General features: G+C 36.4%; 3 protein-coding genes across 3 annotated transcripts; 1 reads left to right on the forward strand and 2 right to left on the reverse strand.

The window, feature by feature from the left end:
- Positions 1-4,454: 4,454 nt before the first annotated feature.
- tradd (tnfrsf1a-associated via death domain) lies at positions 4,455-12,341 on the reverse strand. Its single transcript, XM_073837188.1, has 6 exons — positions 12,227-12,341; positions 11,702-11,748; positions 11,463-11,616; positions 8,282-8,562; positions 5,104-5,230; positions 4,455-4,999 (listed from the first exon to the last, which is right to left on the reverse strand). The coding sequence occupies exons 2-6, from the start codon at positions 11,720-11,722 to the stop codon at positions 4,701-4,703; spliced, it is 882 nt and encodes a 293-aa protein (XP_073693289.1). The 5' UTR covers positions 11,723-11,748; positions 12,227-12,341; the 3' UTR covers positions 4,455-4,700.
- Positions 12,342-12,512: 171 nt separating this feature from the next.
- On the forward strand, positions 12,513-16,462 carry fbxl8 (F-box and leucine-rich repeat protein 8). The gene is made up of 2 exons (XM_073836227.1): positions 12,513-12,776; positions 14,301-16,462. Exons 1-2 carry the CDS (start codon positions 12,640-12,642, stop codon positions 15,304-15,306), a joined length of 1,143 nt encoding a protein of 380 aa, XP_073692328.1. The 5' UTR covers positions 12,513-12,639; the 3' UTR covers positions 15,307-16,462.
- Positions 16,463-16,610: 148 nt separating this feature from the next.
- Positions 16,611-24,642, reverse strand: ogfod1 (2-oxoglutarate and iron-dependent oxygenase domain containing 1). The gene is made up of 13 exons (XM_073836226.1): positions 24,431-24,642; positions 24,124-24,269; positions 24,002-24,048; positions 23,821-23,921; positions 23,582-23,698; positions 23,107-23,198; positions 19,936-20,064; positions 19,734-19,847; positions 18,049-18,128; positions 17,667-17,923; positions 17,470-17,586; positions 17,302-17,360; positions 16,611-17,180 (listed from the first exon to the last, which is right to left on the reverse strand). The coding sequence occupies exons 1-13, from the start codon at positions 24,585-24,587 to the stop codon at positions 17,022-17,024; spliced, it is 1,575 nt and encodes a 524-aa protein (XP_073692327.1). The 5' UTR covers positions 24,588-24,642; the 3' UTR covers positions 16,611-17,021.
- Between the last annotated feature and the right edge of the window lie 652 nt (positions 24,643-25,294).

Consider the following 25,294-nt stretch of genomic DNA (forward strand, 5'->3'; position numbering starts at 1 on the left):
GTTTGGATACGTGGTAGATATGTACCGCTTTCTGCTCATTTTTATTTGTTTCGTGTTTTGTTGTATTACTGCATTCCTGTTTTAGTATTGTGAAGAGCCTTCTTCTACAGGATGGCTGTTTCAGTATATAATATGGGTGCCATGTTGTTCCTAATATTTTGTATTTTTACACATTAATTTACACATTTATTCAATCATTTAAAGGAGAAGTTCACTTCCAGAATAAAAATTTTGGAATAATTTATTCACTCCCATGTTATCTAAGATGTTCAATGTCGCAAAGAAATTACGTTTTTTTAAGGAAAACATTACAGGATTTTTTCCATATAATGGACTTCAATGGTGGCCAGTGGGTGGAAGATCCAAATTGCAGTTTCAATGCAGCTTCAAAGGGCTCTACACGATCCTGCACTCTTAAAAATAAAGGTGCTTCACGATGCCATAGAAGAACTTTTAACAATCCGCAGAACCTTTCTGTTTCACAAAAAGTTCTTTTTGGCAAAAGAAGGTTCTTTAGATTATAAAAAGGTAAGAAAGAGATGGTTCTTTAAAGAACCTTTGACTGAATGGTTCTTTGTGGAACCAAAAATGGTTCTCCTATATGGCATCCCTGTGAAGAATTTTTTTAAAGCACCTTTACTTTTAAGAGTGTAGCCGAGGAATAATGGTCTTATCTAACAAAATCTATTTGTCATTTTCTCAAAAAAAAAAAAAAAAAAAAAAAAATTAAAAAGAAAATTTTTTTAACCACAAATGCTCGTATTGCACTAGCTCTGTGTAATCATGTTGGAAAGGTCACACGTGGTTAGTTTATCAGCTGTGTACTTCAATTAAAAAAAAAAATCTAATTTTCTCCTCCAACTTCAAAATGATTAGACATCATTGTTTTACCTTTTTGTTGTAAAGGGCGTTTGATTTTCTATGCATGTTCGCTTTCTAAACACTCAATAGGTATACTTATCTACGTCACGTGCTTGATAATGTAATGCATTAGGTTGAGCTAGTGCAAGACGAGCATTTGCGGTTAAAGGGTATATACATTTGTATATTTTTTAGAAAATGGCTGATCATTCCACTAAGTAAGACCCTTATATCTTAGCTGAGATTGTGTAGAACCTTTTGAAGCTGCACTGAAACTGCAATTTGGACCTTCAATCCATTGGCCACCATTAAAGTCCACTATATGGAGAAAAATCCTGGAATGTTTACCATGTTTACCATTTTAAAATTAAAATACGTAACAAACAAACAAGTATGGTGTTTTAGCAATCTGTTTAATTATTACAGATTGGGAAACACTCCAGTCTTCTTACATGATTGGCGCAGGTGCACTTAGTATTTCCAAACCCACTTTTGCAAATTTAATGGTGGAACGGTATGTTTGTGTGCTGCTGCCCGTCTCTGTGTGTAGCAAGTAACTATAATTATATCTATGGCGCCCTTTAAATAAATAAATAATACTGCGGCATTGACTTTAGACCAGGTTTTAGTTGGTCAATGGTGCAATCGTTTTCAGTTGCCACTAAATAGCAAAGCACTAACAATGCGCCTGAACACACACCTGGTTTTCAAACCAGCATGCCCAAGGGTGAACAGATGGGTGCAAGTGCATTTGCAATTTGAACACTGTGGCACTGTACGTGAAAATGATAACTGCGTCAGGCTAAAACTAGCATTGTGTATTGCAGATATCAGGTATTGTCTGTGTATTGTAGATATTACGTTTATATTACATTTAGTCATTTAGCAGACACTTTTAGCCAAAGCGACAAATGAGGACAAAAGAAGCCCTCAAAATTAATGTTCAATAATTTAATGCACACATTTTAGAAATTAGTTCGAATCAGAAGGCTGAATCTGCACAAGAGGTGGAGCTGGGGATGGAGGAGGGTAATTAGCTATCGAGCAAGGCGAAAGCTGCTGATATTGTAGAAGACCTTATGAATGAGACAAAAATTACCTTTTGCATATTTTTAAGTAAGCATCCGTAGTGAATGGCTTGGTGATACGCAAAAACCAAATGTATTGGATTTAGTGGAAAAATATAATATACAGGGCAATTTTTTTTTTGACAATTCGTCACCTTAGAATTATAAGGTTCTATCTGCATTCTGAGCAAGTTTTTGCATTCCATAGACTTCTGTAGATAGAACCATTTTTGTTTTCTAAAAAAAAAAAAAAAAACGGCCAAAATGTACACCGCTTACAAAAGAAAATCAAATAATGTAAATAAATTGTCACAGAATAAGAAAATGTGAATAACAATTTTGACAAAAATGTCAGATAGAACCTTATAATTCTAAGGTGACGAATTACTTGTTTACAGAACTATTATAATTGTAATATTACAGGTTACAATTGTGTGTGTGTATTATAGAATTTGTGCATTGATGCTTTTAAACATTACATTTCTGCAATTGGAAGATGCTTTAAAACAACTTAAAGTGCATTTAAGGTAAACATTTAAGTATGTGTGTGCCTTACAAAACCAAACCCCTGATCTTGATATTGCAAGTGGCATGCTTTACCAGCAAAGTTACATGAACATCTTTAACATTAGTGGGGGGTTTTAAAAAAGCATCTGCAATGATGAAGCACAGATATACTAATATATAATAGAAATATTCTCCCCCACACACTCGCAATCTCACAGCTCTAAAAGATTCCTGTGGATTTCTCTAATGCCTAACCACTGACATGAGAGCCAGATGCTGCTGGATTTAAGATAGCAACACATAATAAAGCTTTAAGAGTTTGTGCTTCAGCAACTATTATGTGGCTGAGATGCTTTGAAAAAGAAGATCACCGAGTGAGTTTTTTATATCTAGTGTAAATCTCTGGAGATCTTAGGATGTCATTACTCAAGACTTTAAAATGCATGCACACGCATGCATCATTTCACACTTAGTGTTATTCGTTTGGCTTTCTGTTGTCGGTCAAAATGTCAAAGTTTGCACAGGAGAATAATGTGAAGGTTTGTGACGCTTACACAATTAAATAAATGCATATACTTCTAGGTAAAGATAAATATCTGACTGATTCTTTGAAATGTGACCAAGGGGAGGGGAAAATGTAATACATAACTTCAGCTTTGATTTCATGCCAAGCCCAGCCCTAACTTTCTGAACACACCAGTGACACACACACACAGGTCACCCTGATGGATTACTTTACTAAGATAAGAGCAATATCAAGCCACATAGCCTGCTTAACATGCTTTTATCTTTATTACCAGGGTGGAGACAAAATCACAGACCCTCCTCCATAAGCTGCAACGTCACAAGTATGTTGAAATATCATTACATAATCATATGCGAGTAACATTTACATTTTGAGCGAACCCAAATGAAGGAAAACTCTAATTCTTGCTAAATGATTTTGTCGATAAAACAGTTAACAAAACATGTTTCCGGAACAGGTAACAACGGAACTGTTGTGTAATTTTCTCTGGTATTTAATCACCAGGTTTTTCATAAATGAAAATGTTAGATTTCACTCTAGAAAACAACTAGAGCTTCTAAATCCCCATAACTAAAATGAATGTGATCTCTTAACCATGTAATACTTTAATGGCAGGTCTGGGTAATGCTTTAATGGAGAAAGGCCTCATCCATTTCATTAATCTGACCGCCCTCAATAGATACCATTAAGCTAAAATTAATTTCTAAGAATAATAGCATCTCATAGCGTATTAGAACACAATCAGATCCAGACGTTGACTTTGTTCATTTTACCTGTTTTTTTATTCAACTAATTCATTTCACCACACCTCTTTCTCAGATCAAAAACGTCAGGGAAAAAGCAGCAGGAAATCCTTAACCTTTTTTCTAAATGTTTCAGCTTATCGGAAAAAGTAGTAATATGCTACTGTATCATGGGTTGGCATTTATTTATAGAACTTCCCGAATATTGATTTTAGGATTGAATTTCTAATTACAATATACATTCAGCAATGCTCTTTAATACTGCCCCATGTCATATTTATCCTTTCCAGTCTCTTAAAAAATTAGATCAATATAGGTGACCTATACTCAGTGGAGCGGTTTTATAATCAGATTAAGCATGCTTTTGGACTAGAAAGCAGTTTATTTAGAAACATTATTATGAAAGTAATCTATAGTTCAGTAATATCCTTAATATGCATGACAGGAATTTGGTCGTCACAATTTAATTTTTAAAGTGGTGTCAAGCTCTGTATTTCCAGTTGTCTTTAACGAGTGATTTCATGTAATGTGCTGATTAAGAGTCAATCCATAGTGGTCCTGCTACACTAAGTGCCTTCTAACAATAACACCGGAGGGCAACAGCGGAGGGCAGTTCACTGTTTTAAGACACACTCAAGTTCTGGAAGTTAAAGTGATGCTGTTTTTAGCATCTGCAGTTTGTTGCTCTTATGCACGTAACAAATTTACTGACCTCATAAAATGCAGACAGGACAATGTGGAGGACAAATCTTGAGTTGTGCATGAAATATGCATGAAAAACTCTTTATTTAAAACGTATTCCATTTTGGGCAGACAGGTGATTGTGAAATTTCAAGTAAGAAACAGAGACATTACAAGGTCATGATGGGATCAAATTTCACAAAAATGAGTGCGCACACTCTTCAATGTAGCTATATATCTTGGAACCAATCACACATGTACAAAAAGAACACACACACACACACACACACGTCACTCATTCATTCTCATACAGTCTCAATCTCGTGGCTGGATGCCCAACATGCTCTCTGCCATGCTGGTCAGTTTTGTCTCCTCTAGTGCACTGATGAGACGGCTCAGTTTGGCACTCCTTCCCTCTGATTGGATAAAACGTCCAAGCAGTTGATAGGCCTGTTCATAAAGCCCTTCCCTCTCATACTCATAGGCAAGATTGTCGATAGCAGGGCCTTTTAGGGCACGGCAGTTCTTTTGTAAAGCCCGACCCACTCGTTTCCAATCCCGTCCCACATGACCAGCAAACCATTGCTGGTCCGCTGGAGTCAAAGGCCTGTCGTCTGAGAGCACAGGGAAGGAGGAGACAAAAATCATTTGAATGTGAAACTCAAAACTAGTCTGTGATAACAAGATATAAGTTATAAGTTGAATAGTTAAAACTCACCAAAAACTCTTTTCTGAAACAGAAAGCAGTTCCTGGGCAGCTCCTGTGGTGGTTGACTGGGAGGACCGTAGCTGTTCTGCAGCTGCTGCTCCAACTGTGTGACCTCGTCATCTCGCAAACGCACAGGCTACAAAACAGCCATGCATTTAATAAACAGCTGTTTATTTGAAAATATCTGAACCATATATGCTATATTCATAGAATGCAGGGCTCAGTTGGCAGCTGTTTGGTAAAAAAAAAAAATCTCAAAAGGTGTTAAAGGGATAGTACCCAAAAATAAAAATTCTGTCATTAATTACTCACCCTCATGTCGTTCCAAACCTGTAAGACCTTTGTTCATCTTCGGAACACAAATTAGGATATTTTTAAGAAAAAGGTAGTAAAGACTTGTAAAATAGTCCATGTAACATGCTATAGTCCATGTATAATGTTATGAAGCTATGAGTACTTTTTGTGCACATAGAAAACAAAAATAACTTTATGCAATAATTTCTTCTCTTTCTTGTCATTTGACGCATGTTAACAAGAGTAGCACGAGGCATGCGTGTGATGCTTCTGATGCAAAAGCCGCCATTCTGATTTAGAACCTAGATGTGCTGCAGAGGAATCGTGAACGCTCGGAAGAGAAGAAATTGTTGAATAAAGTGTCTATTTTTGTTTTCTTTGCGCACAATAAGTATTCTCGTAGCATCATAAAATTACAGTTGAACCACTGACAGCACATGGACTATTTTATCAATGTCCTTACTATCTTTCTGGGCCTTGAACGTGGTAATTACTTTGCCGTCTATGCAGCGTCAGAAAGCTCTCAGATTTCATCAAAAATATCTTAATTTGTGTTCTGAAGAAGGTTTGGAACGACATGAGGGTGAGTAATTAATGACATAATTTTCATTCTTGGGTGAACTATCCTTTTAATTTCATTGGGAGCCTCACAATAAACATATATTCTCTCACTGTTTTCATCAGAGCAAGACTGATACATCACAGCACCTGTACTTTTACTGAATGACATTTGCAGACACAAAGTCTGTGATTACATCTGGACAGAGAAGGTCAGTTTCATAGTAAGAATATGCAAGAAGTCAATAGCCTTCTGTTAAACCTGACTAGTTTTGGCATAAGTAGGTTGCGAAAAACTCATGAGAGTCTCAACAGATCTTCTTCACATGTTACACTTTACACTGTTCAAGCCAAACTGTACTTCCTTTTACTGGTGTTATGAGTAATTTGTCTATTGTCTATTTCATCAATAATCTCTGAAAAATTTTACATACAAAAAAATGTAAATAGGGAAGGAAAAAATTTGACAACTTTAGTAAATAATCATTTATTATTATCACGTTTTCAAACGTTTATTTTACAAGTAAGCTTAAAGGTACTGAAAGCTAAAGAATGGTTTTTACATCTCAGACTTTGCAAATGTAAAAACAAAAACTAATTCAGAATTCTGTGGTGACATGGTTGCAGACAACAGGGAAAAACAGGCTAAATGCAAATGATAAAACTGCAACCATAAAATCATAAAGTATAACAAACTCGACTTTTAAAAGGCAGGAAAAAATGCTTCCCATATCTTTTGTTGTTGATGCCAAGTCAAGCAAGTACTTCTAGTTACTGCATCTAATAAATTAAGCTTTGTAGAAGTTGCCAGCAGATGCCAACATGTGCAGGCATGACAGATATGTGGCTTCCGCTCATCCTCAAAAAAACACGGCAGTGAATTATTGGCTGCCAAGAGTATTAAACCATTAATTTAGAAAGCAATTTAATCTAATAGCAAATTTTCTATTGCAAGCCTTTTTATTATCTGTTGTAATCATGTTAAAGGAAAAGTTCACTTCCAGAATGAAAATTCCCTGATAATTTACTCACCCCCATGTCATCCAAGATGTTCATGTCTCTCTATCTCAGGTCGAAAAGTAATTAAGGTTTTTCAATAAAACATTCCAGGATTTTTCTCCATATAGTGGACTTTAACTGTGGGCAACAGGTTGAACGTCCAAATTGCAGTTTCTACACGATCCTATCCGAGAAATTGGGGTTTTATCTATTGAAGCGATTTGACATTTTCTAAGAAAAATATAAATGCACATACTTTTTAACAAATAGAACATTTTAACAAAAAAACGCACTTAACAAAAAAAGGTAAAACAATGATGTCTGACAGTTTTGAAATACATTTTTTTTTATTGTTTCACTAGATAACACCCTTATTTCTTAGCTGGGATTGTGTAGAGACCTTTGAAGCTGCAATGCAACTGCAAACTGGACCTTCAATCCATTGGCCGCCATTGAGTCCATTATATGGAGAAGAATCCTGGAATATGTTCACCAAAAATCTTAATTTCTTTGCAACTGAAGAAAGAAAGACATGAACATCTTGGATGACATGGGGGAAGTAAATTATCAGGAAATTTTCGTTCTAGGAGTGAACTAGAACTACTTTTAGAATGCATTTTAATGTTTGATTTTAAGAATAATTTTATTTACTTTTGTAATATTTGGTTTCTGTGTTGGATCTTCACTTTATGTCTAAAGCAAATTTAAGCTATTAAAGCTACGGCAGAGAATCACGCAACTGAAATCTTTTAATCATTTTCACCATTGATACTATATACCATATTATCTATATGATATTATAAATACTGTTGCAATTACTCAAAACTTGCAATTTGCTGACTTTTCATAGTTGCTGCAGACACCACATATAATCTACCACAAAAGCAGAATAAACAGATTTTAGAACGGTGCATATGTTTCAGAAAATGTACCTAATTTACATTTTGAATAGAAAACTTGGCATTTAGGCAGCTGTCTGACACATGCTTATGTGACCAAATCAACTTATCTATAAACCTGTAGCAACTTCTCAGAGCTGAAATTGTGTCAAAAGCATGTTCAATTAACATTTCTTATTTGTTATCCTTGCCTTTGGGGAATTCCCAGCACCATTTAGACCAATGACCTTTTGGCCTAAATATAAACTTTGCCTAAATGCAAATCATCGTAAACTTTGAGGTCAGCAAAAAAAACTCATAAAACTGCCTTTGTTAAGCAGCAGTGAACTGTGATTTACTTCCGTTATCTGAGGTTCTGTGCAAACAGCTGCTCATAAAAGTACAGAACGGTATAAAGCTTTCCTGGCAGTCGTATCAGCATAAACAAACACACATACCTGTGATTGGCGAATGTGATCCAGACACATCTCTAGATCTTGAAGGCTTTGGTCCAACCTATGTATCCCTGCTTTGAGCTGTGTTTCCATGACGACCCCATCAGAAAGAGTAAGAAGGCGTGAGGCATGCTGGGACAGAAACTGAGCAAGCGAACCACATGCGTAGCTCTCCAGGAATCGCTGACAGGGTGGCATGGCCATGAATTTGAGTTCCACCCCAAGGAAGGGATCAGCATCGTGCAGTTTCAGGATTTCGTACCCTTCCAGTCCGCCAACAGAATCTGGATCAAAGACAGTTAGAATTGCATCAATTACAACACAAAGAAATATAAATCTTCTGTATACCTAAACCACCATACTCTTTGAGTTTTGTATAGAGTGTTTTCACGACACGGTGTCATTTGGCCATATTGGTGGTGTTGTGAGCTTTTTCTTAGAGACCAGGAGACGTTTGGATATCTTGAAGCAGAAGTTTCTCTTTATTGAGATACTAGCTGTGCGTCGCTGCAGTCATCAAAAGTCATCTGACTAAGGCATATACCTTACAGTTTATATACCTTTCCAGGGGGAGGGTTACATAGAGGCAGAGACAATCTAAACAAAGCATGCAAATGTGATATAGATAATCAGTCTAGTAGGATTTTCCCGGCCTTGATCTATTTAGCATTCAAATGCAAAGGTGCTAAACAAAAGGCACTGTTGTACTTTGAGCTTAGAATTCACACTTAACTTAGCAAACATGCCAGATGTTCTGTTTCAGGGCCTGGGCTGCCTGCTCTTAGAAATCACAATATACATAACTTTTCAGTTCTTGCTGTTATTTTGGAACCTATGTTTAATCTTTTATAAATTTGAACTGATTCTAAAAATGTTATCCTTCAGTGGCACTGAATGTAAACAATGCCACTGAACTGAACAAAACTTTCATATTTTGCTAATTATTGCTGCTGAAAATGGTCAGTTATTGTCATGTTTTGGGCTGTACTAATCAGCGAAAAACATTTGGAGTACTATAGACTATGAAGTTATAACAAATCAAGGACAAGTGTGCAAAAACACTGTCTTAGGAACAAAACGCGTTTGTGGTTGGCCAAACTAAACAAAGAATCTTGACAACATTCGTGTTTGTTCTTAACATTTCCGTTCAGGCAGGTGAAAGATCAGGATCTTTACCACCTATTAACTTTAGTTTGTCCAAATTTTGTAGGGCTGGACCAGAATATTCGATTATTCGAATATTCGTTCGGTGGGTTGGCATTCGATTTTAAATTTTGAGATTCGAATATTCGTTTTTTTTTTTCCATACACCTTGCATCCCCCGCGAAATGGTTCTCATTCGCGCTTAAATATGAATGAAGAAGATGAGACTGCTGCGCCACCAACACAGAGACAGCAAAAAAAAAAGAGATTGAGTAATATTTGAGAGACACTATAAAGTACAGTCGGGCCCACTTGAACGGTAGAAGCAAAATTAGGGCTGTGACTGTCGCAATGACAACCGCGCCTCCACGTTTAAATGCACGCAGTAGGCTAAAGCTGACCGCAAACCCCCAGCAAAAATAATTACCATGAATGTGTCGGGGAAAAAGTAAGGAGATATTTGAATTATTTATTAATAAACTAGTATTTGACACAAAGATGAAGTTGACGATCCTGATACCATTTGCTCATTGGACGCGCCTTTAATGCCTAAATGCATGTTTATGGATTAGTCCTATAGCTAATGAAAGAGGTTTTTTTTTTCGATTTGAATTATTTAAATAATTTTTTTACAGTTTCGGATGATATATTAGTCTTACCTTTATGAGCAAAAATGAAGTTTCACACAGCGCTGGCGCTTCCATGTTCTGCAAAGCGTGCTTATATCTATGGATTTTAATTGAAATCGTGATGACTTGGTCGTTACGTTAAAAAACAAAAACTTAAATGTAACAAATAAAAAGTGTTCCAAATATATTTCTAAATTAACTTTATAACCTAAATAAAGGAAAATAAAAAAATATATAAAATAAAAAAAATAAATGTAATCCCTTTGCTATTAAAAACAACAGTTGTGCAATGGGGAAGAGAAAGAGAAAAAAGACCGGTTCCAGTCGGACTCGGGTCAGTAATTCTGATGAGCTGTCGGAGAAGGTCCGGGCAAGGTTTTAGTAATTTTTGCAACTAATGTTTGTTTAATAGCCTATTTAACATTTTTTTATTTAGGCTAGTTTCATATTTAAATGTATTTATTTATTTGATTTATTTTAACGTTTTGTAGGCTGCTTGTTTACTGACGGAAATGCTCAAATAAACACGCACGTTTGTTAATAATGTTTGAGCCTCATTTATTTTGGGTTTCAAAATAATATACATATATGTAATTTATATATAGGCTTATATACACAAACGTTATATATAATGTATATATATTTTTTTTATAAATAATTTAGATTTAAATAAATTATTTATATAAACACCTCGCCATTTTTTTCGTTCTTCTTTTATTTAAATAGCCTACCCTTTACGGTGTCAGTAATTACTGTGCTGCTAATTTCTGATTTGGGAGTGATTTGTTTGTTAAAAAATGTTAGGCTACCTTATTAAAAGTATTGCTCTTAACAGACCTGTGTTTTTTATATCACTAGCGCAGTGTCCGTTCATGAAGCATAAGCTCTGCCTGCGTGAGGCGCGTCGCATCCAACTAGCAATGTTCTATTACAATTTATTAATTCTGAATGTGTTGTGTCCATATTGCACCAAAATGCAACACTGCACTCCCTTGGGTCCACAGCAAAAATCGTTTGGATGAACTGTTCTCGACATAATAAAAATGCAAACAGAAAGACATACAGAGATTCCTGCCTTTATTAGAGAGAAGAATATGTTCAGCCCCTCCCACCGAAGCTTCGAATATTCGATGTTGACTACTACCAAAGTTTCGAAGCTCAAAAAATGGTATTCGGACCAGCCCTAAAAATTTTTTAAATTCCAGTCCTTCTCTATATGATTTAGCAGCTTCCACACATTTTTCCATGGTTTACACAGCATAAATTAGCAGAACAATGTATATAGTAGTACATTTACCGTGCAATCCATGCTGTTGTTTACATCAGAGTATCGCCAATATAGCAATAACTGACTAAATCGTGACGGAAGTGCAAACCCTCTATGCTTGCTGGCCACTTTTATTAATGCTTACCTATAAGGGTGAGTTTAATAACCTTGAACACGCTGAATTTCCCTTGCTCATTTTTGTAAAGCGATAGAAGGTTGTGTGCTGGACTGCTCCACCCCAAGAAGAGTACAGTGCACCCTGAAAATGCACCATCATTGCCGTTGCTGTCATTTAACCTCTGCAGATGAAGATAAAATTATACACACAATGTTAATTCACTTATACAACATCTGGACAGACATAAAAATGTAAACACAATGTACCTTTGTATCTATACTGTCCATCTTCTGATCAAACTCCTGTCCCAATCCTGTGAGAAAAAAAAAACAAATTACACCACGCAAAAAAACACCTAGACAAAGAAATTGTGAAAGCAAAGCAGAATGCATTTAAGATGTTATTAGGCTAACACAAAAATATATTATTTTGTGTTTGTTTCCAGGATGTAACCACTTCCTTATAAGGCTGTGAGCGTGATGGTCGATACTGCTACATAAATGGGGTCAGACGTTGGTGATTGTTAGATATGCGATGCACATGTTTACAGGTAATATGATGCGTCACGTTTACAAAACGTTAACGTTACCTTTTTACGCTTTTGAGAAGACAGTGGTTAAAACATATACAAACGCTCGCTCACACAAGTCTCGTGGCTTTTATTTTTTATAACTTACATTTTACTGTTCACGTGAACAAAAGTTTAACACAACGTAACACTGCTTGCCTTCAAGTCACATAATAGCGAAAACGAAACCTGCGCTTTGTTATATATATTACATGTTACTTACACAACGGTTTGGTGAACTTTGTCTGAGTGATAAGGAAGTCTAAACAGGCCTCCAAACTTACACGAAGGAAACTTTCGAGGTGTCGAAGCACCGTCTTGGCTACTAAGACACACCCACTGCAGTGTTCACCAATCTGATTGGTTAGGAGTCTCCCGCATTAGATGTTGATTGGCTCAAAGCTCCACATCTGTTTTCATCGCTGCGTTTAACAACGGAACTCGTAACGCAGGAGGAAGTACAGAAGTTTGAGAACGTATATGTTTTTTTTTCAGAAGTCTGACAGACATACAGACAGCAGAGTCGTCACGGACTATGCTGGATTAAGAGGTTTTCGGTTGTTATATGAGATAACCGGTTTCAAGTGTATTAACACACTGCGGCTGACAGAAGATAAAGGGCTGATTTTGTATGGAATGGATCTGCCAGAAGAGATACTTGCACATATTTTTTCTTTCCTGCCTTTACAGGATAAATGCAATGCATTTACTGTTTGTAAGGCTTGGTCTTATATCATGACACACCCAAGCTCATGGAAAGACACTGAAGTCAGGTAAGAACTGGTGGTTTCTATTGTGTCCATGAGATATAAGGAAACCTTCCCAGAGGATCATTTTATTAATCAGATGTTGCTGTTTCATGTCTCTGGGGACTTTATGGAGATCTCAATTATACTGCATGTAGGTATTAACTTGGTCTCACATGTCTCTCCAAAAAATTCCCAGAATAAATTATACATACAGAGTTACAATAAATGTAACTAATGTAGCTAGTATGACTTTATAACTCTAAATGACAAAGATAAGCCTTAAGATGGTTTAATGATAATTTATATTACAATTTTTGATATGTTGGCTACTCTGAGCACAGGTTGAGACATTCTTGAGATCCTGAAATTGTAAAAGGTGTATGCGAGATTTCTCCATTTCTTATTATAATCTCATTGCTGTCTAAGAGAAACTAAGTTATTAAAGAAATCTCCTGTGTGATTTTTTTTCTCTTGTTCTTCTTAATGGCCCCATATCTGACCAAAGGTTCTTTGCTGATTAAGTACCCTAATAAAGCATGTTGCATGATTAGTACGGAGTCCCTAAAAGGTCATGTTGGTTGAAAAAAAAAATCGAGGTCAAAAGTTTACACACACACCTTGCAGAATCTGTAAAACGTTAATTAGTTTACCAAAATAAGAGGGATCTTACAAAATCCATGTAATTTTTTATTTAGTACTGACCTGAATCAGATATTTCACATAAAGGTGTTTACATATAGTCCACAAGAGAAAACAATAATTGAATTTATAAAAAATAACCCTGTTCAAAAGTTTACACACGCTTGATTCTTAATGCTGTGTTGTTACCTGAATGATCCACAGTTTTTTTTGTCCTGAACAGTTAAACTGCCCGCTGTTCTTCAGAAAAATCCTTAAGGTCCCACAAATTCTTTGGATTTTGAGCATTTTTGTGTATTTGAACCCTTTCCAACAATGACAGTATGATTTGGAGATCCACAGATTTGGTTTTCACACTGAGAACAACTGAGGGACTCATATGCAACTATTACAAAAGGTTCAAACTCTCACTGACTCTTCAGAAGAAAAAAAAAGCATTAACAGCCAGGGGTGTAAACTTTTGAACAGAATGAAGATGTGTACATTTTTCTTATTTTGCCTAAATATCATTTTTTTCATTTAGTACTGCCCTTTAGAAGATACTTACATGTATCCCAGAAGACAAAATAAGTTACATTTACCCTGATCTTCAGATTTAAAAAGCTGAAGCATCAGTAAGCGCTTGAACCTTCCGTAATGGTTGCGTACGAGTTCCTCAGTTGTCCTCAGTGTGAAAAGATCAAAATCATAGTCATTCCTGAAAATGCCACTTTTAAAACACACAAAAATGCTGAAAAACCAAAGAATTTATGGCACCTGAAGGATTTTTCTGAAGAACAGCGTCAAATAATTAACATTTTACAGATTCTTTTGACTTAAACTGTACATACTTATCATAACAAAATAATTAATAATAAATAACAAAAATTATGCCTGTTTTGCTCTGTGTGACTTTATCTGTTGTTTTAGGTGCGAGTCAGGAACCAGTGTCCCCGACAGGTATTCTGCTCTTCTGCCATTGGTCAGAAATTTGAAACTGAGAATGTGTCTGACCGATCCAGCCAATCGCAAAACAGCACTGTGGGTGTTGCGGCAGGCAGTTGCCAGAGGTGACGGCTGTCTGGAAGGACTTTCCATCAGTTGTGTGGGGAACACGCCTCTCTTTTATGCTGGTCAGGACCTGCAGCAAGGCATAGTGGACATACTGACCAACGGGTCATCCCTAACCGTGCTTGACCTAAGGGGTGTACCCTTCACCCTCAGCGACTCCTTCGTTAGGAGTGTAGCCATGCTTTGCCCAGCTCTGCATAGCCTTTACATCAACAATCACTCTCTGGTGTGCGGCGTCAATGCCGAAACGCTGCGGCAAGCACTGAAATGCTGCCGTTCACTCAATGTTCTTGGAGTTTTTCAGGCTAGTCTGTCACAAGACGTCTTTAAAGATCTCATGTTGCCAGAACGACCAGCACTAAAGAAACTAGAGCTCCGTTGCGAACGCTCGCTCAAATACACCATACCTCTGTGTGACCAGATATGGTTAGAGTTAAAACAGAGACACCCGCGTCTCTGGGTGGAACTTGAGCTGGACCACACCCTGCCCGAATTGCACGTTCCAGGAGTACTGCAGCCCAGCATCCCTGTCCGATACCTTCGGCTGCTCACTTGGACATTGCTGTTGGATGAGGTTCGGATAGTTAGGCAGAGTTACGCAAACACGCTAGAGATTCTGGAGGTGCAGACAGTCCCGTCTGCTGAACTTAACGCTGAGCTGATAGCCTTAGCAAAGCAGTGTGTTAAGCTTCAGGAGGTTCACTGTTATTGTGTGGTCTCACAAGAAGTAATAACGGCATTCATCACCAACTGTCCAAATCTCTACAGATATACACTTAAAACAAATAAAGAGCCTCACCCATGGACCTCTACTAATCTCAAGTGCTCTTGCACTACACTTCAGTCTAATCAAATAAATTTGTGACACTGATTTTGGAAGGCAGTTAGATGTTCTTGTTTCCATTTAAGCTCAAGATGCTTTTGGGATCATTTTCAAATCAAGTGGAGACTGTGATCATCAGGTTTAATTCATGGAGCTCAAATGCTGCTGTCATTACAGCAAAAGCTAGACAAACCAAATACTATGTTCTAAAAATCATTGTTTATTTAAACTTCACTCAAATATTACATTTCACTTAAAATCACACAAATATACAATTTTATTCTGTCATTTATTCAGCCTCATTTTACTACAAACCGGTACAACTTCAAAAGTTTTTGAACAGTAATATTTTGGATGTTTTTTTTTAAAATAAGTTTCCTCTGCTCACTAAGCCTGTATTTGTTTGATCCAAAGTACAGCAAAAACAGTAAATTTTTTAAATATTTGTACTATTTAAAATAACTGTTTTCTATTTGAATACATTTTAAAATGTAATTTATTCCTGTGATTTCAAAACTGAATTTTTTGCATCATCACTCAAGTCACATGACCCTTTAGAAATCATTCTAATATTCTGATTTACTGCTCAAAAAAACCCATTACTATTATGTTGAAAACATGTTGTAATTTTTTCTTCAGGTTTCTTTGATGAATAGAAAGTTTAGAAGAACAGCATTTATCTGAAATAGAAATCTTTTGTAACATTATAAATGTCTTTATTATCACTTTTGATCAATTTAAAGCATCCTTGCTAAATAAAAGTAATAATTTCTATTATTTCTTCCCCTCAAAAAATTATACTGACTGATCTTTTGAATGGTGTAGTGTATAATGTTACAAAAGCTCTTATTTTTTATTTCAGATAAATGATTTTTGGATCTTTCTATTCAAAGAATCCTGAAAAATGTACTCAACTGTTTTAAATATTGATAATAATTAAAAAAAAAAATCTCAAACAGCAAATCAGCATATTAGAATGATTTCTAAAGGATTGTGTGACACTGAAGACTGAAGTAATGATGCTGAAAAATTTAAATTTGATAGCAGGAATAAATTGCATTTTAAAATATATTCAAATAGACAACAGTTATTTTAAAAAGTAAAAATATTTCAAAATTGTACTTCTTTAGCTGTACTTCAGATCAAATAAATGCGGGATTGGTGAACAGAAGAGACTTAAAAATATTAAAAATCTTACTGTTCAAAAACATTTGACTGGTAGTGAGAAGATATTTTGAGTGTTGGGTACATTGGGAACCAAACAACATTGAAGCTCACTGACTTCCATTGTATAAAAAAAATATGATCTCAAAATATCTTTCTTAAAAGATAGAAAAATGCATACAGATAAACAATGACGATTTATTATTTAAAATATGAATTTTTCACTAATGTTCTCAGACTTAATTTGGTGTTTTAACATTTATCATTCTGTGATATAACACAATTGAACACAAATGTCATTGTTCATGTGTTAATTATTAACATTTATTGACATCAGAGCACAATCACTCTTTTAACAACCATATGAATACATTTAATTTAGAACATCACACTTAACACTGATTTTTTGTAGTTGGGAGTGAAACTTGCACATTAAAAAATGAAAGTGCCTTTTATATTTCAAACTTATTTTTGTTTGTGTATACTGAGCTCAAAATGTTATTAAATGTATAGCCAATGCACTCTGCTTTCGCATACTCACATACGGTCGGTCAGTCAGTCAGTCAGCCAATCAAACATTTGATTTTCTCTCATCATTCGTAGTAGTTAAAAGAGAAGTCATAGAATGCTGTGGTATTCTGGGAAGAAAGTTGGCTGGAGCTGCTATTATTGATATGCTTGATGAACTTGAGGGTGTCTTTGTCTCTGTAGACCAGAGCGAGGGAGTTATCTTCAGGATACACTGTCAGGAGCTAGAGAAAAATCACAGTGTCAACAGAATAAATAATGTGCACTAGTTTGCTGTGTTTGCATATGTTATAATATAATAAATCATTAAATGAAAACCTGATATTGTGTGACACCATCACTTACCTCCTCATCTTCATCATGTGCAATATAGGATGTAAATCCTCCAAACTCTGACTTCCATCCTGACAGAAAAAACAGGCTGTGATATGCTTTTGCACTTTTTCAACCTTTTGTCCCTCAATCAAAATTCAAAATAGCAAAAAGGACAAACCTAAATGTCAGATTTCATACCTGCACAGCCCATGTGAAGCTGCAGATCCAATGCATACTCTCTTTTGACAGAGTCATGTAACAATGTATAATCTCCATGCGCCCAGCTACGCAGTTCTCCTACACAAGTAGGAGGTCCTGTAAGAAAACACATGTCAAATGTGAGAATGATATAAAAAAATGATCTTAACGGAAAAAAACACGCACACACTGAATACCTTTCTCTTTCTTTTCAGTTGATGAAGCATCAGCATTAGCCCCAGAGCCTCCTGCTTGTGTATTTCCCTCTCCATCTCCGTTCTCTGTCTCACTCTTTCCTTCTTCGTTCTCACTCTCATCCTCATCGCCGCACAGATAGTGTAGACGAAGACCGGTTAAGTTGGATAAGAGGATGAAGAATGACTCAGAAGAGAGGAGTTCCCAGCACTCCTTTACACACGTTGGGACGCTCTGCATATCTGCACAGCCATAACACCTAAACACAGAGACAGGCATACAATTACATTAATACATAAGCACATAAACATCACATGAAACTTACTAGAAAGAGATTAATAGTTAAAATATTATCAAATAAAATACAGGTGGTTTGGATCTCACCTCTTATTGGGTGGCCCCTTCCTCTCCCACTGGATTTCAGACGACTTTAGTGCACTACGCACCTGCCTCAGTTTTTCCTCCTGAGAGTTAAAGGGCAAAATTAAGGATATCAGCATTAGAGATACTTGGAAGTGTTTGGATATACAGTACAGTTGAGGTCAAAAGTTTACAAAAACCTTACAGATTCTGCAAAATATTAATTATCTTACCAAGATAAGGAACATACAAAATGCATCTTATTTTTTATTTAATATTGACCTGAGTAAGATATTTCACATAGATGTTTACATGTAGTCCACAAGAGAAAATAATACTGACATTTTTGCAACTATTAAAAAAGGTTCAAACACTCACTGATGCTCTAGAAGGAGGGGGGTGAAAATTTTTACATTTTTTCATACTTTGCCTTTTTTAATTTAGTTCTGCCCTTCAGAAGCTACTTACATGTTTCCCAAAAGATAAAATAAGTTAGATTTACCCTGATCTCCAAATTCAAAAGTTTTCACTCTCCGGCTCTTAATCCATTGTGTTTCCTTCTGAAGCATCAGTGAGTGTATGAATTTTCTGTAGTAGTTGTATATGAGTCCCTCAGTTGTCCTCAGTGTGAAAAGATGAATCTCAGAATCACACAGTCATTGCTGGAAAGGGTTTAAATACACAAAAAATGCTGAAAAACCAAATAATTTGTGGGACCTGAAAAACTTCTCTGAAGAACAGCAGGCAGTTTAACTGTTCAGGACCAACAAGGGACTCATGAACAACTATCACTAAACAAAAAAAAAAAAAAAAAAAAAAAAAACAGCTGTGGATCATTCAGGTAGAAAACACAGTATTAAGAATCAAGTGTATGTAAACTTTTGAACAGGGTCATTTTTCTTTTTGTGGACTAAATGTAAATGTCTTTTATGTGAAACATCTTATTCAGGTCAGTACTAAATAACATGCATTTTGTATGATCTCTTTTATTTTGGTAAAATAATTCACATTTTGTAGATTCTGCAAGATGTATGTAAACTTTTGACCTCAACTGAATGCAGTAGTTTCTGATAAAGGCAGGTATTTTTAATGTGAATACACTTAATATCAGTTAACACATTCGGTATCCTATCTGGTTGTTGACTGAACAGAGGCAGATCTGAAAGCAAGCTTGTGTTTGGTCATAAGGAAGAGGTGGGATTTAATCGGAGTGAATGATTGAGGTCAAAACAATAATAAAAAAACAGATGCATGGATCAATAACATGCATTTAGAAAATAGATGAAATTGTGAAGTTCCATTTAAGATTATTTTAGATTTAAAAATTCCTTATTCATTCAAAAACTCTAAAGTTAGCAAATTCCATATTCTTGCACGCAGAGTCTGCCAATGTGATTCTTACATGTGCAAAATTATAAATAAGTAACACAGACACTAAATTATTTAAAACTTACTCTGACTGTATGCCTCTAGTGTAGGCATGGGACATGTCACTAAATTTCACATCTACAGGAATTTCTCCTTTGCATCAATTATACATGGACCTCCACAACAGCGCAGACTAAAAGGGCCTTATGAAAGCATCTTCCGGCAGAGTTTATTTAACAGTTAATATGTACAATTGCATTGCCAAACACTGATGTACATATGTACATTTAATATAACTGAGGATTTTTGTCTAATTAATAAAAATGATGATGATGACTGACCTGTAAGAAACTAGGCAAGCAAATCTCAGAACTCTCTTCGAATTCCTGCTGCACCCGAGCCTGATAGCGAGGATCCAGGTACATCTCATTCACCCACTCAAAGAGCAAACTCTCCTATAATAAACACACTGTGTTTTAGGTACAGACTGAGTTTTGATCATGTCACACACCAAAAACGCTCTCTCACGCTAACTTGACTTACATCTCTTGGGATATGAATGTGACGGGGAACTGGGGGTTCAATGTAGCGTGAGGGTCTTGGTAGAGAAGGGCCATGAAACCAACCACTCAGAGATAAACGACACTTCTCCTCAGAAAGAACCTCTGCCACCTAAGAAGGACAAGATTATAGTTCAGTTCTTTAAAGCAGGCGTAAATCATTAATGAATGAAGAACTAATCCACAACCAGTGTTGTCATTGTTCAAAAGACACAAAAAATATATATTTTCAAGAACGCTAATAATCAAACAGTTTCGTTTTTTTCCCATACAATGCAAGTCAATGGGAATGGGAACAAAAAATTAATTAGGTACCAACAATCTTCAAAAAATGTCAGAAGACAGTTAGTTATACAGGTCTGTAACGACATGAGGCTGAGTAAATGATGACAATTTTTATTTTAGCGAGGACTATCCCTTTAACTAAAAATGTTACAAATCATATGTAATTGACATAACACTGAATCAGATGAAAAACCTAAACTTGAACAAAAATTAGAAATGTTGCCTTGCTGAAGCATATACTAAAACTAAAACATAAAGGGCTGGTTTCACAGACAGGGTTTAGACTAAGCCAGGATTAGACTGTTGTTCAATTAAGACATTTAAGTAATTTTTATAAACGTGTCTTAGAAAAAACATTGCTGGTGTGTATCTTGAGACAAAACAAAGGCACTGATATACATTAAGATCAGTCAGTGCAAGTTTCTTTCAGTTGAAGCAGCTCAGACTTACATTTTAGTCTAGGACTAGGCTTAAGCCCTGTCTGTGAAACCAGGGGAAAAAAATATAGCTGCAAGCAGAGATAACTGGGGTTCAAGCATTTTAAGGCACTCAAGCACATATGAAAAAAGACATTAAATATTATTTAGCAAGCCTGTAACCACCTAATTCAATGAAGGTGAATAGAAATATGCTGTTCTTTTTTTGTGTTTATGACTGTTATAGCGGGAGATGTGGTCCAATCTCCCTAAACGTTTGCATGCTTGTTTAGAATCACCTGGTGAATGTGCTCACCACCAGGTTTGGTGAGTTTCAAGTTTTGAGTTTCTGTTTAGACTTCATAGTTTTCTTGATATATTTGGACAGGTCCCTTTTCTAAACGACCCCGTTATAGCTTCCCAAAGAGTCAATTTCAACATTTTTTGATAATTATTGACCTAGAGAGTCTAGAGAATTGTACTGCAGTGTTTTTTTTCCAGATTGAGTGAAAAACCTAGGACTAGTTCGCAAAAGTAGGTTTTTCACATCTTCTCAAACATTTAACACACGGTTTGATTGACAGCAGTGGTTCTAGAGACAAAGTTGTTTGGAACGAGGAAGTCTATTATATGATATGGATATTGTGCGCATGTGTGGAAAAACTGCACAATTTACAATCGTTTATGCAATTAAAAAAAATGCTATACCCCCCAGTGGCCAATTTCTTTAAAATTTCTCACAGACCTTAAGTCCCATGAGTCAAACAGGCTCATTGGGTTTTGTTCCAATCAACCTCTGTTAACCTTGTCTAATAGGTGCTCAAAGTTCATCTGCCTATGGTGGCCATGTTTTTTGAGATATGCAAATGTCTCTATAGACTCTTTTGGCACTTCGGACCAAGACCGTGCGTACCAATTTTCACATTGATAGGACAAATGGTTGTGTAGGTATGGCCATTTTTATGTTTTTTTTCCCTCTTATAGCACCACCAAGTAGACAAGCTTGGCAACTTTTTTCATGTGACCTTAGATTTAGCGCGTTAAGCAAAGATATCTCATTCTGCTCAAAAGTTATAGCCATTTTAGTTGCAGTTGCAGTTTCACTCTCCAGAGAATCTTCCTGCCCTGGTTTGGTTCCAACTGGGAAAAACCTAGGACTAGTTTGCAAAACTATGTTTTTCAAAAAATGCTAAATATCTGAAAGTTTCACCTCTGAGCCAAGGATTCCAACGACATAAGACACTCGAGTCTGCGATGAACGATTAAGGTATTATGAGGAATTTCATACTTTTGATCACTGTAGCGCCCCCATCAGGCCAACTGGGGTGAGCCTTGGTGACATTGTAGACTGTGTGAGTACTACCAGTCTCTATGAATTAAAGGAACACTCCACTTTTTTTGGAAATAGGCTCATTCTCCAACTCCCCCCGAGTTAATAAGTTGAGTTTTACCGTTTTGAAATCCATTCAGCCGAATCCTATTATACCAATAGCATCGTGTTCAAAAATGACCAACGAGTTTCCATATTTATTGTATTTAAAACTTGACTCTTCTGTAGTTATATTGTGTACTAAGACCGGTGGAAATACAAAGCTTCAATTTTCTAGGCTGATAAGATTAGGAACTACACTTCCATTCCGGCGTAATAGTCAAGGAAGTTTGCTGCCGTAATAAGGCTGAAGCAGGAGCAGTAATACCACGCAGCACATGTGCAAATGCTAAACTAGCTGGGAACTCATTTCTGATAATACTCCGCCTGCTTCGGCCATATTACGGCAGCAAACTTCCTTGACTATTACCCCGGAATGGAAGTGTAGTTCCTAATCTTATCAGCCTAGAAAACCACAGCTTTACATTTCCACCGGTCTTAGTACACGATATAACTACAGAAGAGTCAAGTTTTAAATACAACAAATATGGAAACTCGTTGGACATTTTTGAACGCGATGCTATTGGTCTAATAGGATTCAATGATCTATGCTAAGCTATGCTAAAAGCGATATCGCCAGAACAGGAGAACGGCTGAATGGATTTCAAAACGGTAAAAATCAACTTATTAACTCGGGGGGAGTTGGAGAATGAGCCTATTTCCAAAAAAAGTGGAGTGTTCCTTTAAGGTGAGATGGCTGATCATTGGCCACTCTAACAATTACACGCTTAAACCCCTAAATTAAAAAATGTAAAGAATAATTAAACCATAAATAAATCAATAATACCAATATTTACAGATCATGTAGACCGATAACCGATATTTTGAACCAATATATTTGTCTGGTGTAAAAATGAAACAATGCCAAATTAAGATGACAGGGCTCTGACAAAAACTTCCCTTAAATGACTGACACAGATAACCATGAAAATGCTTAATATTGTCACCGATAATCAGTTAACCCCTAACTATAATAGTATAAAAATCATACAAAAAAAAACAAAAAAACATTGCTTCTAACTACCTGATGGAAGGAGACGGGGGACACTTCAAAAAACACCAGAGAGTTCCAGCAAGGAAGCAGAGACTTGACAACACTCACAGGCTGACAGTGTTCTGTGAAACATACACAATTATAATTAATTAACAAACAATTAAATACACCAACACATGGTCCTCATGTGTGATTCATTAGTACGTATTATTGCAAAGAAAAAAATGTCTGTACTTATAATCGTTCATAAACATCTAGTAACTTTTTTTTGTTGAATATCATGTTTCAACCAAAATGTACAGTTTCATGTTGACTCAAATGGCATGATTTAACTTATTTTAAACTAATAACACAAATTTCGTGGGTAACTTTTTTTTGTTGAATATCATGTTTCAACCAAAATTTTGTTTCATGCTGACTCAAATGGCATGATTTAACTTATTTTAAACTAATAACACAAATTTTGTGGGTAAAATGACACTATTGATGCACTTGTTTCACACACCATCAGTGCTGAACAGGTCCAGTGTCCCTCCATCTTTCACCTCCCAGGGGGGTACCAGATAGAGGATGAACGCAACTCTTCGTCCCTCCAGCTCATCATCATGACACAGCAAAAGATCTGCACAAAGAGCAAGAAGAAAGACAGAGAGACGTCAAGAAACCCACTGAGAGTACACCAGCTGCACTTCATCTCCTTGTCTACACCCCAGTGACTGGTCGAGAAGTGGTCAGATGGTTTACCTGTATGCTCGTACTTTGCACAGGATATATCGACAGTCGCCTCCAGATCCACCTGCAACACTTCTGACAACCAAACACGAAACTCCCCAAAAATCACTGACCTGAAATGCCAACAAACACATCTGTGAGCAAAACAATAACACAAACTTTACAGCAGAAGCTCATTTGAAATCTGACGCACCTTATTTGTGAGATATGATGTTCTTTTCTCTCTCTCAGGTCATCTGACTGCAAAAGAAACAGAATTCAGTACTCAGCGTCCACTTCTTCATAATATAAACAACCTATGATTCAGACTGATACCTGTTGAAACTTATACAAATCATTTGACTTGCTGTTGAAATTCAGCTGCAGGAGCTCTGTTTGCAGACTTTCCACAAAGCTCTCACTCTGTAGGAAATGAGTGATCTGACAGTGAGGGAAGGGCTCACAGTCCAGGTGGATATTACCTGGAACAGAGACCAGAGAATTCACAGACATGACAAATACACAGACCAGTTTGCCTCATCTCTAAAAAGCAAGTAGATGCTGTTCTTTTCTGCTAACAGTAACTATAAAACACTGTTGAACTCATGTAAGCTCACTGTGTCACGTGGGTGGGCAAACATACCATTAGTGTAGCCCTCTTTCCTCTGCCATGCGTCTCTCATGGCTTTCTGGGCAGCGTCGTCCCTCAGATCCGAGTTAATCACGGCGAGTTCACCTCGTTTCTCTTTCTTATTCTTTTTACCTGTTTCGGGATCATTCTGTCGTTTTTTAGCTGGCATGACAACACCATGAGGGGAATAAACCTAGGGGGACTTTTGTTTTCTTTTCCTTGGCTCTTCTTCGTGCAGATTTAGTCAGAGGCGCCTTTCGGATCGTTACTGCCCCTCCAGGTCAGCTGTCGAATACTGCAGAGTTTCTCTGAACACTCTTTGAAATTACATTCTCATAAAATACAGTACCATGTCCAAAAACAATATATTCACTACCGTTCAAATGTTTGGAATCGTTTTTTTTTAAATACAGTAAAAGAGTAATACTGTGAAATATTATTACATTTAAAAATAACGTTTGTTTTTTTTTTTTACTTTTTTAATATACTTTAAAATATAATGTATTCCTGTGGTGGCAAAGCTGAAATTTTATCAGTCATTAGTCCAGTCTTCAGTGTCACCAAGCCCGGATTAACCATACGGGCAACTGGGCAATTGCCCAGGGGCCCACGACATCTAAAGGGCCCAGGACAGCAAGGGCACGAGCAAAATAAATTGCCTTATGTTATTTATCTTATTTACACGGAGGCATGTCATTTCTGTCTCTACATAGTCGCGTGTTTACAATGTCTCCTCAGCGAAAACACGGACGGGATCGCGCACTCCATTCATAAAAACGGAATTTACTATAGCGCGGAATACCACGGAATTCGTCGATTTTGGGATTAATAAATCAAAAGTTGGTCTGTCACTTAATTCAAATCGCGATATGGACT

This window comes from Garra rufa, chromosome 3 (genome assembly GCF_049309525.1).
Source record: "Garra rufa chromosome 3, GarRuf1.0, whole genome shotgun sequence".
Lineage (NCBI taxonomy): Eukaryota > Metazoa > Chordata > Actinopteri > Cypriniformes > Cyprinidae > Garra > Garra rufa.

What these genes read in the sequence shown, in the direction of transcription:
- ogfod1 (XM_073836226.1), bottom strand. Translation starts at nt 24,587, where the DNA reads ATGCCAGCTAAAAAACGACAGAATGATCCCGAAACAGGTAAAAAGAAT. An exon ending in ACATTCATATCCCAAGAGAT is followed by an intron (nt 19,848 to 19,935) that starts GTAAGTCAAGTT and finishes TGTTTATTATAG; the next exon opens with GAGAGTTTGCTCTTTGAGTG. An exon ending in CACATGATGAAGATGAGGAG is followed by an intron (nt 17,181 to 17,301) that starts GTAAGTGATGGT and finishes ATTTTTCTCTAG; the next exon opens with CTCCTGACAGTGTATCCTGA.
- fbxl8 (XM_073836227.1), top strand. Translation starts at nt 12,640, where the DNA reads ATGGATCTGCCAGAAGAGATACTTGCACATATTTTTTCTTTCCTGCCT. An exon ending in TGGAAAGACACTGAAGTCAG is followed by an intron (nt 12,777 to 14,300) that starts GTAAGAACTGGT and finishes CTGTTGTTTTAG; the next exon opens with GTGCGAGTCAGGAACCAGTG.
- tradd (XM_073837188.1), bottom strand. Translation starts at nt 11,722, where the DNA reads ATGGACAGTATAGATACAAAG. An exon ending in TGGACAGTATAGATACAAAG is followed by an intron (nt 11,617 to 11,701) that starts GTACATTGTGTT and finishes CTTCATCTGCAG; the next exon opens with AGGTTAAATGACAGCAACGG. An exon ending in GTTTCAGAAAAGAGTTTTTG is followed by an intron (nt 5,000 to 5,103) that starts GTGAGTTTTAAC and finishes CTGTGCTCTCAG; the next exon opens with ACGACAGGCCTTTGACTCCA.